Source organism: Aotus nancymaae, unplaced genomic scaffold (genome assembly GCF_030222135.1).
Source record: "Aotus nancymaae isolate 86718 unplaced genomic scaffold, 86718_ANA_hifiasm-v0.15.2.pri h1tg000008l, whole genome shotgun sequence".
Lineage (NCBI taxonomy): Eukaryota > Metazoa > Chordata > Mammalia > Primates > Aotidae > Aotus > Aotus nancymaae.
This window is the reverse complement of record NW_026988419.1, coordinates 49,827,090-49,840,865: the sequence shown is the minus strand read 5'-3', so window position 1 is coordinate 49,840,865 and position 13,776 is coordinate 49,827,090. Positions and strand designations below refer to the sequence as shown.

At 38.3% G+C, this 13,776-nt stretch overlaps 1 protein-coding gene across 3 annotated transcripts in view; it reads right to left on the bottom strand.

The window, feature by feature from the left end:
• Positions 1-11,788: 11,788 nt before the first annotated feature.
• FRZB (frizzled related protein) overlaps positions 11,789-13,776 on the bottom strand; it is a 56,817-nt gene continuing 54,829 nt past the window's right edge. For all 3 annotated transcript variants that reach the window (XM_021668887.2, XM_012468614.3, XM_064373281.1), the window contains one exon: positions 11,789-13,059. In XM_021668887.2, the coding sequence (XP_021524562.2) occupies positions 12,943-13,059 (117 nt within the window). In that variant the 3' untranslated portion in view covers positions 11,789-12,942. The remainder of the gene's footprint in view (positions 13,060-13,776) is intronic.

Here is a 13,776-nt window from a genome sequence, read left to right as displayed (position 1 = left end):
AGTGACAGATGGCATCTCCTAAGAAGCTTTGCAGCCTCATGATCTCCTTCTTAATTTCAAATTATTTAAATACCATGTATTCTCTAAAAGCCTAATGAACACTTTGTTTTAGAATAATGCAACTTTTCCTGTGTTTTTATCTATTCATTATGTATACTGATCTGTATATTCCCTAAGGAAAAGGTAAGAATTTTTTGGAATACCACCAAAACAAATGACTTCTCTCTTATGGTATACAATCTCTATTTTACAGCTTTTCAAAAATGGTCTCTAGTGCTTACACCATACACACATACAGATTTGTCAGGATCCCATACCCCCAGATCATGCTTAATTATAGCTGACACTTAGAAATTTGTTATGCTTGAAGGAAATTAAAACACCAGATTAGCCAAGACTTCTCTTACTTATTTGCAAAAATATATTTTTAACTCTGGGAAAACATCTCCTAACCGAAACCTCCTAAAGTCAAGGTCTTAATCCACAGACAAACATAATGTTGGCCATATTTCATATCTGCTTTCAAAGTCTGGCGTCTTCATCAATTAGAATGATTCAGTGGCGGTCGTTTAATTATTTCTCCCAGGCCACTGAGAAATGTAAACAAACTCAGATAACAAAGGTAAAGTCTGATTTATTAAGATGGTATACATATTTCACATACCTGCACACTTGAGTGGGATTAAATGATGCAAAATCATGGCTAAATCCGTAATCTTTCTTTTATGTCACCTTCACACAGAGGTCAACACTGACATATTTACATATATATAAAGCCATATCCATTATATTATTGAATGCCTTTCTAAATATTCCTAATAGAACTTTTTATGACGATTGCAACCTCCTGGAGACACTTCTACCCAGCCCTCAACATGTTTTTTTACTAAGAATCCTGTAGTTCCACCTGAAAATAACTTTTCAATTTAGCATTTCTACTTAATCCAATTTAAAGGCTTCATCCTATCTCAATTAACTTATGGAATGAAACCAGTAGTAAGAACAAAATTAGGAACTTTATATAGTTTAGAAATATGTTATATTTACCAAATACATGTTGGGACTCTCAAATTTTTACATATAGCTCTCCCCTAAGTTACAGACTCATATATCTGACTGTCTACTCAACATCTTCCTGCTGAGTAACCAATAAGTATCTCAAACTTACCAAAACCAAATTAGAATTCCTTACCCACTCCCTACCCAACTTTTCCCTTTTTCTAGGCTGTCCTCACCCTAGATGGTAGTGACACTACCATCAACCCAGTGGCTCAAGCCTGAAAGTTGCTCAAGTCATCTTTGAATCTTTTTCCAGCTCCCTACATTCAACTCATCAGCTAGTCCAATGATTTCAAAGTCTAATAGGTATCTTAAATCTGTCCACTTTGCTCTGTAACATACTGCCACCAGCCTGGTCCAAACCACCATCTTCTCTCACCTGAAATGCTGCAAGAGCCTCCTTTCTCTAATCATGTCTTACCCTCAGATCAATTCCGCCTGTGGAGTCTGAGTAATCTTTTAATAGCATAAATCTGAGCATGTCATTCTCCTGCTTAGAAAACTCCAATGGTTTTACATATCACTTTGCTACAAACCAACACCCTGGTATGGCTACGTGCCCTCTATGTTTGTCCATGCTAATTTCTCCAACTGTACCTTCTACCTCTTTCTCCATTCCCCATCTACTCCATCCTCAACTCCTCTGATTGGCAAGGCAATTTCCAGCTTCAGAAGTTTCAAATGGTCCTTCAACTCACCTGAACTGCTGTCCCCACATCAAGCATGGCAGGCTCTTTCTTATCCTGTGAAAATCAACTGAAATCTCTCCTCCTCCAAGAAGTCTTCCCTAGCTACTAAGTGTGAATCCAGATTTTGTGAACCCTGAAGCTTATACAATTCGGTAGACAGTTCTTTATAGAAAGATAATGTATTAAAGCCTTAAATGTGCACATTTTGCGAAAACACGTGACCATGGAAATACTCAGGGCGTTTGAAGAGGCCAGTACAAGTGAAGGACCCTTAAGCTTTGCTTCAGGAACTTTACAATGATTCTAACTCTACAACTACCCTTATTAAGCAGGTTTTCTCCTCCTCCCACCTCCATCGCTGATATTCTCTATTATTGCATCTTATTAAAAGTAGTGGCAAAACCCACAATTGCTTTTGCATCAACCCAATATATTTATCTTTCGTAGCACTTCTTTGTCCCTTGTGTGCCATCTGCCTCTTGCATTTGTCACCTGTGTGCTGTTCGCCTCTGCCTCTGTGTACGTTGCAGCAGGGTATGTACTGCAAGTCCACCCACTGCCATACCTGACACTTGACACAGTAGTATTCAATTAAGACTTGTCATTGGGCCGGGCGCGGTGGCTCACGCCTGTAATCCCAACACTTTGGGAGGCCGAGGCGGGTGGATCACGAGGTCAAGAAATCGAGACCATCCTGGTCAACATGGTGAAACCCCGTCTCTACTAAAAATACAAAAAATTACCTGGGCATGGTGGCGCGTGCCTGTAATCCCAGCTACTCAGGAGGCTGAGGCAGGAGAATTGCCTGAACCCAGGAGGCGGAGGTTGCGGTGAGCCGAGATCGCGCCATTGCACTCCAGCCTGGGTAACGAGAGCGAAACTCCGTCTCAAAAAAAAAAAAAAAAAAAAGACTTGTCATTGAATGAATGAACAACATGCCCTTTGAAATTAATTGTGCTAGATAAATGCAAAGAACTATTTAACATTTTAAAGTTTCCATGTCATTAAAGCAGCCGTTTCTCCTTCCCTTTCTATGGTAAGAAGGGGACAGCATGGCACAATTTCTGCTGCAGAGGAAGCTATTGTTACACCCCATCTACACGCCTCAGGAATTTTTAAAGCCACAACCTAATTAAGCAGCTGTTCGTGAGGGTTCAGCCTAGTTACCTGGTCAAAATCACCATGCTCGGTGTTTAGAGGAAGAACTCTGCTTCAACATGGCTTCTGGCTGTGGTGACGCTAGACTGGGTCCAGGGTGCCAGCATCCGCTCCGGAGCCCTAGATGCTTCCTGGGCTCTCAGGCCTACCCTCCCAGGATGCATTGGTGCACCTTTTTAGTCAGCCTGTTCTCATCACTGCAAGATGTTTCCCCACTTTCTGGGCTGTGGCTTTGAAAAGGGGGTCAGGCAAGGGGCCTGTAGTTTGTCTAACCCCTCCCAAGGAGGGCTAACACTTGCACATGGACAGGTAGAGGTGTTATTTGAAGCTAATTCCTTTCTCCCTGAACCTGAAGGAGAAAACAGGAATGATCCTAAGAATTGCTAGGATGATATCCAATTTAAATTTGAAGTACTTTCACACTTGGCTTTCTAAGTTAAAGGGCTGAACAAATACTTGGGGAAAATTATAACATTCATAATTGTAGCTAAATATTTTACAAAATTTGACATCGTGTGCTAAAATCTGTACTATAAATTGCCAATAGCAGAAATTATTAAATTCTAGAATTGTCAACAAATGGAGATTATTAAGTGTCTTCCAGTGCACTTTTAAAAAATAGGATGGTTGGGAGGCCAAGGTGGGCGGACCACTTGAGGCCAGGAGTTCAAGATCAGTCTGGCCAACATAGTGAAACCCCATCTCTACTAAAAATTCAAAAATTAGCCAGGCATGGTGGTGCACACCTGTAGTCTCAGCTACTCAAGAGGCTGAGGCTGAAGAATCGCTTGAACCTGGGAGGCAGAGCAGAATGAATAAGCCACTATCTTAAGTGGTTTGTATTTATTTTTACCTGGACTAGATAAGACTTCGTTGGTTATCAGATTGAGAATGCTACAAAAATCCCGTTTGCCTTCCACTGACAAGCCCTTAAAATCCTGGAAAAAAAAAAAAAAGCTACACAAATTTAGAAATGAACTCGTTTCTTTTGTATTTATATGAAAAACTGCATTTCATTTGTTGAGTGGCTCTGTACCGTTCATTTATTTGGGACAGGTTAAACAGTCAGTCAGAATGTATATTTTATGGTTAAATAAACCTGAGCTAGGTTAATTATGGTAGCAACTGACTCTCAATCCTATTCTTTGCAGATTGACCTTAATATGATGATATTCAATTCTAAGCTACAGTATATTAAACACAAACTTCTGATTGGAAGCAGTTTCAGAACCAATTTGCATTCAAATAAAAAGGCACTTCAGTGAGAGGCACATTAAGATGTTTAAATTATGGGGCATGTGGGATTCATCAAGCAAAGAAAGCAGTTGTAAATCAAGCTTATAGTGAATAGGTTAAACATACAAGAGGGTTTTAGTGCTACAGCCACACTTCCTAAGATCTTTTAGTTTTAGCAACTAAAATGAAAAGGTTTGAGAAAACAGCAAAGACTAAATAAGGTTTTCAAAATTAACAACTACCAACCATATTTATTATTTTTCACTGTCCGGCATGCTAGCCTTAAAAATGTGATAATTAGCACTAGGACAACATTTCAATACATCATACTAGAATGAATGGGAGGGTGGGCAAGAGGGAAATGAGACCAGCAGTTTGAGGAACTTTTTCTAAAAAGAATGGCCTTTTGTTGTTCTTTCTTTTGCAGACTCTACCATCTTATATTACATGTAGATTTTTCCCTGCTGGATTATCTTATTTACCTTCTTACTTTCAATTCCTAGCAGTGAGTCTTGCAGCAAAATAGATGTTCATTGAATGGGTGTGTAAGAACCAAGTGGGTACTCTCTGTCTGGACATGAACACTCATTTATGCAGGAGTTTATTCCTAAAGAATGAGCCATTGCAGAAACAAAATAATATTACTGGGAACCTATTGGGTCCTCTGAATAATTGTTTCAGTTGGGAGGGTTGGGGAAGGCTAAAATCTCTCTTGTGTGTCTCTTTTTCCCTTTTCAGTCCCCATTTCCCTGCTCTAGGGACTATGTTCTCTCAGGCAGCTCCTAGAGCCCCTTTCAGCCCCAGTTACTTAATAAGCTAATTGTTACTGAGGAATAGGGACTGATATATTTCATATGCCCTTGCATATTAAGTGGATTCATGAAGACAACAATGATTGACCCAAAAGACTGAATCTTCAGTAGTAAGATTTTAGGTAACCTTCGTTAGTAGTTAAGTTTCTACTACCACCAAACCACCGATTTCATTAAGTTCAAAGAACGATAAAATAATTCAAACTAGTTAGGAAGCATTTTATTAGGCACACACAAGAGTAGGCAAACCACAGCCCAACAGCCAAATTCAGCCCACAGCCTGCTTTTGTAAATAAAGTTTTATTGGAACACAGCCATGCCCATTCATGTGTATATGGTCTATGTTTTTGAGCCTCAGTGGCAGAGCTTAGTAGTTGCAACACAAATAATATGGCCTGCAAAATCTTAAATATTTACTATGGGACCCTTTACGGAAAAGTTTGTCACCCCCTGGATTAGTTTCTTCCTTTTTCAGCTAGGTTTTTGGTTATCATCTGTTTTCCCAATATGGACTAGTCCAAGTCCTTTATGAGTTGTCCTTACTTCCCAGTTTCAGTAAAAGCTGCCTCTGTTTTGAGAACCCTCAGTGTGTAGCCTGGAATGCAGAGCCTGCACTTTTGAAACATAAACACTTTGTCTCGATATAATTTTAGTACTTCTGGAACTCCCTAGGAAATGAAAAACATCAAGAAGATCCTCTGACAAAAATTCAGCTCTTATTGAGAACACATATCTTTTCAAGTGGTCTCTCCTTGCTGACCTAAACTATGAATAATAACCTTTTTGGGGAGCCAAACTTTTATAAAGAACATTCAGTGAAAATTGTTTTCTTTACTTTGCTGTTTCATATAAAGTAACCTATTACTTACGATGGATAATAGTAAAGTATAAAAATGTGATTCCACTTGAAAGTTCAAAGAATAAATGAATCAATCTGAAAGTTAACATCCCATAGAAACAACCAACATGAAGACATTAAACTTCTTATAGGTTTATTATTCTCTCTATTTAAAAATGGTTGGAGGCTGGTCCTACCACCTTGGTGTTTACAACTCATTGATCACAACCAGTTACAGATTTTTTCTTCCTTCTTTACCTGCATTGCTTGACTAGCCTTAAAAGATAATAATAATAAATAAAACATGGTTGCAGAAGTCTTTTGGTTCTTTGGTTGCCAAAATAAATAATAATATTTGGAATGAAATATAAATTTGTATTAGTGATGTATTTGTAGATGTTAGCACTTACATGGTTTTTCCAGAATCTTTCGTCCAGTCTCTTGATCAGGCTGCATTTTAAGCACACCTGCCTCACTGGAGGGAAAGGAAAAGAACTTCCATTTCAGGAAGATTTGAGAATTTTTTGAGTCCGGCATCTTAAAGATGGAGAAGAGAGAACAGGCAGGAAATGTGACCTCTTGAAAGTCACTTTTCTTCCAGGCTTGGTGAGCACTCACTAGAGAACTGTGTATTTCATAGAGAAGATCTGGGAGTTAAAGGTGGAATGATTCTGATTCCTATTAAGCACCCACCATGCTCCAGGCACTGTCCACAGAGTCTGCCCAGCACTTCTCTCCTAATCTTGAAACTTGGAAATAAAGCTAACCAGCCAACGAGTTGCAAAGTGAGAATTTGAATCCAACTGTCCTAACTCCAAAGCTCTTCTCAAGGTGTGGTGAGGGGGCCATTTTGAATGAGTGAGTGTCTCCAAATGTTGTCTCTGAGGAAGAAGGAGTGTGAGCAGTCATAGTTCCAGGCATCATGTAGGCAAGAAAAGCTCAGGACAAGAGTGCCTGAGCTAATGACGTGAAAGAAATCAAAATGAGCTTCATGGATATTGATCAATGAATTTAAAGAATATCAAACAGTTCTATTTGCGTCATGCCTGATCTTCTAGCAATTCTAAAAATATTCCTGCAGGTATGTGTTTGATTTAATTAGCCAAGCAATATGAGAGAAAGCAGAACAGGTGAGAATGACCAGGAGGGAAAGAGATGAATGTGTGCAGACAGGACAATTCAGTCTTTGTGGGCATATTTTCTGAGTATCATGCATTTTTGTTTTGTTTTTTCTGTTTTTGTTTTGTTTTGTTTTGTTTGCTTTTCTTCTCTTAGGCCATGTTTTATTAGAAAGAGCCGGCTGCTAGATCACTTACAAAATACCATATCCTGAATTTTCAAAGAAAGAGAATCCTTCACAGAGCAATGGACTCATGGCAATTCCAGTAAATAAAGAGAAGGAAAGAAAAGGGCAAATTTAAACACATTTGTTGTTTTTTTGGCAGAAGACTTCACCTGGAGCATCATGCATCTTTTAAAGCTTTGATATATTACTTGAGTTTTAGGCCCTAGAGAAAGTTTTCCAATAGGAATTTTGTTCATATCGATCTCTTCTGCCAAATTCTCCCACAGTTCAACTCAAATTCTGCTTTTCAGTGCGAGGACAGGGATAGGATCTCTAAGAAGCCACGATTCCCTCCGAATCACCAAAATAATGTAGAAATAAAGACATTAGAGGGAACTGGATCTGCTTTATTAGATTTACCATCCAGTATAAACAAAAAATCCTTTGTTCTCTGTTTCATTGACTTTTTAACATTTCAGAGCTATCCTGTGTTTCAGATATCACCCCATCCACCCTTACTGAGGCCCCAGACTATCCTAACTCCAACCCTGCAATCATAACATCAATCCCACAACATGATGCTAAGTGTGTGGGGAGGGAGGTGGTGGCTGTTTGCAAGAATGGCCACAGTACCACTGTGCAATGAGTGGGGTCATTCCCCTCCACATCTCTGTGGTTAGTAGGAAATTTTTTTTCTGCAATTTCTTTCATTTCTGTGTCATTTTTCTCAACAGCCCACAAATCCTTTTATCTTTTGGACACACTTCCCTGAGCACATCTTTTCCTTCTTCATAGGACAACTCTTTGTGTTCTCAACAACCACCTAAGTAGAAACATGACAAACGTTTGCATTTCATCCGAAGAAAAACATATTTAGTTGTCTTGTATTAACATGTTGAATCCCTATCATAGTGAAAATACTTAACGAATGAAAAGCAGGGAGAATTAGGTAAGGTAGAATAGTTTTTCTACATTATGGAGGACTCTGGTGGTACGAAAAATAGAGGGCATAATCTTAAAAGGAGAAATGAGAGTTCCCAGTGGAAGTAGTCATTTTGGTTTTATTTGTAATGATTATCAACTTTTAATTTCAACTTTCTTCCAGGTGTTGTTGAATACAAGTAACTGTATACTTTTCTCCAAATTCAAAAGAAAACAAAAACTTTAAAAAATGCCTTTTTATTTTATTTTATTTTTTGAGATGGAGTCTCGCTCTGTTGCCCAGGCTGGAGTACAGTGGCGCAATCTCGGCTCACTGCAATCTCCACCTCCTGGGTTCAAGCAATTCTCTGCCTCAGCCTCCCAGGCAGCTGGGATTACAGCCGCCCACCACCACGACCAGCTAATTTTTTTTTTTTTTTTTTTTTTTTTTTTTTGTATTTTTAGTAGAGACGGGTTTCACCATCTTGGCCAGGCTGGTTTTGAAATCCTGACCTAGTGATCCACCCAGCCTCGGCCTCCTAAAGTGCTGGGATTACAGACATGAGCCACCATGAATGGCCTGAAAAATGCTTTTTTAACTGAGAGTCACATATTTTTAAACAATTGATGCCCCAAAAATTACTTCATCACCTACTCATCATGTATGGAAATAATTCTACTGAAATTCTGATTTTGTAAGGGGGGACATCTGAAGAGGTGAAGTGACAGTATCTTGGGTTAGAGTTGGGACTATATTATATAAGCTTTCTGATATCATTGATAGACCGCAGTTTAAGAAATATTAGCTGCCACCATATGCATGGCACTGTGCTTTTTCTTTTTTTTACAATGCTAGGATGCATTTACCTTTTATCAGAAATTGCAATGGTGGAAAACATATAATTTGGAAAATAAGATTAAGAGGATCTAAGGCCCAGCTCTGCTACTGACAGAACTCTGAAGTTCTAAATCCTCATTTAAAAAAAAAATCTGTTAAATAAAATAAAACATCTACTTCACCAACTTTAAGGAATAAATGAAGTAACAGATGTGTGTTTCATATAGAGTTCTAGCCACTGTTAGATGTTACTACCCCAAACAGATAAATGTGAAAGATATAACTATACTGTTTTTGTTAATATTAATATATCTGGGAACCATATTTTTAAATTTTATGGGCTGGATTTCAGTAACACCATATTAGAAGTCTCTGCTTTATTTTTACCATCTTGAATTCTTGTGTATTAAAATATGCTAAAACTCATAGTGCTAAATATCAATCTTGAAATATTTTTTTAAGTCATTTTACTTGTTGAAATGTATTAGCAAATAACTTCTTGCAGAAGGCAAAGGGTGCCTTTTGCTCACAGTGATTATAACTTTTGTATTTGCGTTCTTAATGTATAACAGATGTGGAAAGACAAGAGTTTGTCTCACCTCATCCCTGAATGCTGCGTGCAACATATGGTACTGAATCAGATTACATTGTATGTGACACAGTAAAATACATACCCATGAAAAGAGAATCCATGTTTGCTGTTATTTAAATATTCGCTTCTTTATTCAGCATGCATCTGACTTTCATTTGGCTAAGAAAATTAAAATCCTGAAGGTGAATAAAATTTTCTAAAGAAATATGAATTTTATCCATCTCAATGTTACTGATAAGAATGCATGTATATTAAATTTTTAGTGGCTTTAAAAGTTCGTATCTGCAAGAAAACCCTATAGAGAGGCATGAATGAGATGCCTTTGTACTAAGGCAACTAGAGTAGAAATGGTTTTGCAGTCTGATTAGAGACGTGACCATCATGATAAATCATGCCATCCTCCCAAAAGAGGTCTGCACATAGTTTATTAGTGAAGGTATTGTAGTTATCAAGCTGAAAAACCAAATGTACTTTATTCAATAACTTTATACCGTTAGAAATATTTGAACGACTGACAGAAGCCTCATACAGATGAGCAAAACCAAACATTGCCACTCTAGATGGTAGAGGTAAAACAGTAGGTTGTAAAATGATACCAAATGGAAGGGGGTTAAAAAAACAACTGCTGAATCTAAGAATCTAGCCGTCTTTTGTTTATATTAAGCATAAAGTGTGTCAAATTCCTACACAGAAACTGATCATACCCCCTCTACCCACCCCCCTCCCCCCAAAAAACTGCAGAGGCTGGAAACATCTGTAGTTTTTATTATACATCAAAAGAGTTCCTCACTTAAAATTGCTTACAGTGCTTTGAGAGAGTTGACGTTTGTGGATTTGAGATAATAGTTCTTTTAAACCTCTCCTGTACTCAATTCTTCTCCTTCTTCTCAGAGTTAAAGTGAGAAGGCCTGAGGGAAAGAGGCTGAGGCACCAGCACTCCTTTCCAGCCGGCTGTCCTCAGGCTCCAAGTGAGGTTTCCATACCAGGAAGAGAGATTCTGAGGGACAGTCCCTCCACGGTGGCACTTCATTACTCGCCAGTGACACCGAACTCACGTTTTAAGGCTATGAAAGCAGCACCTCAAAAGAGATGTCCTTGCCATCTGGGAATATAGCTACAATGGGTGGATGGCAAGCCCTTGGGAGGTGGTCTTTGGAGCCCAAGACTATGCAGTCCTATAGGCAAAGGTAGGAATGTTTTCTTCTGGGGCTGGGGAAATTGTCGGCCTTGGAGAGTCAATCAGAAGGCAGGAATGTTCCCTTACTCTGTCACCTTTAAATTTAGGAAGAGAAATCACCAAGTAAAGGGATTATTTGGGAATGCAAGAATTAGAATTGTAATTCTGGGCGCACAAACCAGTGTAGCCTCTAGGTGTGTTCAAAGAACAAAGAGAAAGGCTGAGTCTTTACTGGGGAAGAGAGGAAGGGGATCTAAATTGTTTTGAAAGGAAGTTTACTGGAGCCGGGAGCGTCTTGTTGGGTCTAGCAAGTTCTGATTAGTGAGTGACAGCAACTACTACTCTAACTTAGAGTTAGGTCTTTGTGTTTTTTCTGAACTGAAAAAACAGTTCCTTGAACAGGGACCTGGGTGCCCCCTCCCCTTGGCTTCCTGACTGCATTTTGGTTGGGTATGACATGCATGACTTCAGTCTGTAGAATCAACTTTCACACTTTTGTTGTTACAGAGACAGGGTCATGCTCTATCGCCTAGGCTGGAGTGCAGTGGACACAATCATAGCTCACTGCAGCTTCAACCTCATGGACTCTGGCCATCTTCCTTCTGTAGCCTCCCAAGTTGTGGGGATTATAGGTGCACCCACCATACCCAGCTCACACTTGTAAGAAAGACCATTTGGATAGATGATTATTTACCATATTAAGAAACTTTTGTTCAGAAATGAATTTCATCCTTGCATGATTATCCTTGTAGAAGGAAACACAGCACCATTTTTGCCTCATAAGTGTTTTATTTTCAGCACACGACAGCTTAGAAATTTGGATTTACTAATAGCACACATGTAAATGGCAGAGAATGAAACTTTCAAGTAATTGGCACAGGCTCTAAGGAACTCTGCCGGAGGAAGGAAGTACAGATGCTCCTCCATTTACCATAGGGTTACAGCTGGATAAACCCATTCTAAACTGAAAATATCATAAGTTGAAATGAATTGGGCTACATCCTGATAAACCCATTTTAAGTCAAAAAATTGTTAAACTGAACCATTGTAAATTGAATCATTGTGAGCTAGGGACCATCTATAAAAGCATCATTTGTTCACCACAGCCCCTGGGATCTCACTGCAGCTTGAGTAATGAGAAACGTGTATTTGGTTCAAAAGTCAAAATAACCTCTCTCCTGACAACTGTAATTCATTTTATTAGACATTTTTTACTGAGCATTAAACAGCACAAATCCAAATGATAAAGTGCAGGCCAGTTTGCAGGCCTGTATTTTAATCCACCTTGCGTGTGAGTGCACGGATACACATGTACACAAATACTACACAAACACCAGAAAAAGAAAAAAAACCTTGCACATTTCATTATTCTGTAATCTACATCATTTTAGAGAGCTATGTACTTTTAAAAACTAACACCCTGGTGCACGTGCACACATAATCTTTTCCTGGTCAATACAGCAATTCAGTTTTATTTTAAAAGAAGAGGAAAAGAAAAAGACTTTCGCAAATGGGTTTATTTAAAAGGAAGCAAATTAAACAAAACTATGGTGATAACAGCAGATGTCTAGTTATAATTCATTTCCCTAATGCTGATTAATATATTCATGAACAAATCAAATGTATTGCCAAAAGAAGAATGCTACCATTAACACCCCAGCGGCTACTGGTTTCAGTTGTGCTTCTCAATCAGGCAAAATGTTCTTTCTTTAGCTCCTAATCCTATTTATTTTGCTTCCTGCCAATCTCAAAAATAATTCATCTTGCGTGTTTCCTCATAAACGCTCCCTGGTTCTTGATTGCTTTGCCTATGTGGCATTTGATTTCAAACTGCCATTTTACCTTTATTAACATTTGGAACTTTCTAAGCACGAGGAGAATGCCCAAAAGGCATACAAAAATAAGGCTGTTATTAGATCGGCAGCGTATGTTTTATGGCATATCTAGCTTTCTGTGTATACCAGAAACCTCTCTTTGCATCCAATATTGCATCCCCAATTGGGGTGCAGAAAGTAAATTATCATCTTGGGATTCCAGCAAAGAAGCTCTGGTATCAACATGTTTAATTTATTATTATTGCAAAAGAACAGTTTTTCTTATGATTAGTGAAACAGAAAACTCCCAATATATTTAAGAGTCTGCCCCTAAACCATTACAGGGGTGGGGGAAGAGAAAAGCAGAAAACAAAAGAGAAACAGAAGTAATGATCAGTTATCACGATTTTTGTAGTAAACAATAGAATATGATGTGCAATAGTGCAATTTTCCTTTGCTAGTCCAGCAATGCAGGTAAGTCTTAATAGGAAGTCCACCGATGGTACTTTTTCTATTTCGGGATTTAGTTGCGTGCTTGCCGGGGGTTTGAGTTCCTGCCGGACTTCTGACTCTGAGTGGAATCACTGTTGCTGGAATCACTTTTACTGAGTTCAAGATGACGAAGCTTCATATCCCAGCGCTGTGAAATTTAAAATAGAAAATAGTCACAAGCACGTATCACTAGGGTCATCATTTCTGTGATTCTAAAAACTGGGTCAGACCACAAGGTCAGATCTCTAAAGCATTTTACTACTTTCCCAAAAGTACAAATCCATTTCCCAGAGTAACAAGAAAACTGATGCGATATGAACATTATTCTCTGATTTTAACAAGCACAAAGTTGCCCATCTATATTATATTTAGTAATGCTTTCTTATCAAAACTTGAACTTAAAATTTCCATGTCTGTAAATGATGATGAAGTATCACCTATACCTCTGGGTATTTCCTGAGGTAACACACAGGAAGCTAGTGCTTCACAGGTACTCAACAAATGGAAGATTTACACACAGAATTTGAAGGAAAGGCTATTTTTCAGCATCCTCTCTTAAGACACATAAGAACATAGCCTTTAAAAATCTATGTGATTTGAGCAAGGAAAAAAAAATTAAAATTTTTTTGAGGGATGGGGGGGTCTCAAAAATATTTTTCTAAGTAATATCCGCCAAGTACAACAAACATAACAGACAAGGTCCTGCCTTCATTCTAAGTTTTACAAAGCAGGCATTAGCAATGTTTTTATTAACCACAATCAAGTTTAGTAATAGTTCATATTGATAATGTCAATATTTACACACAATTTAAGTTAAATGGAAGTTATATTCCATGAGGATAGGTAGGGAATATGAACTACAGCT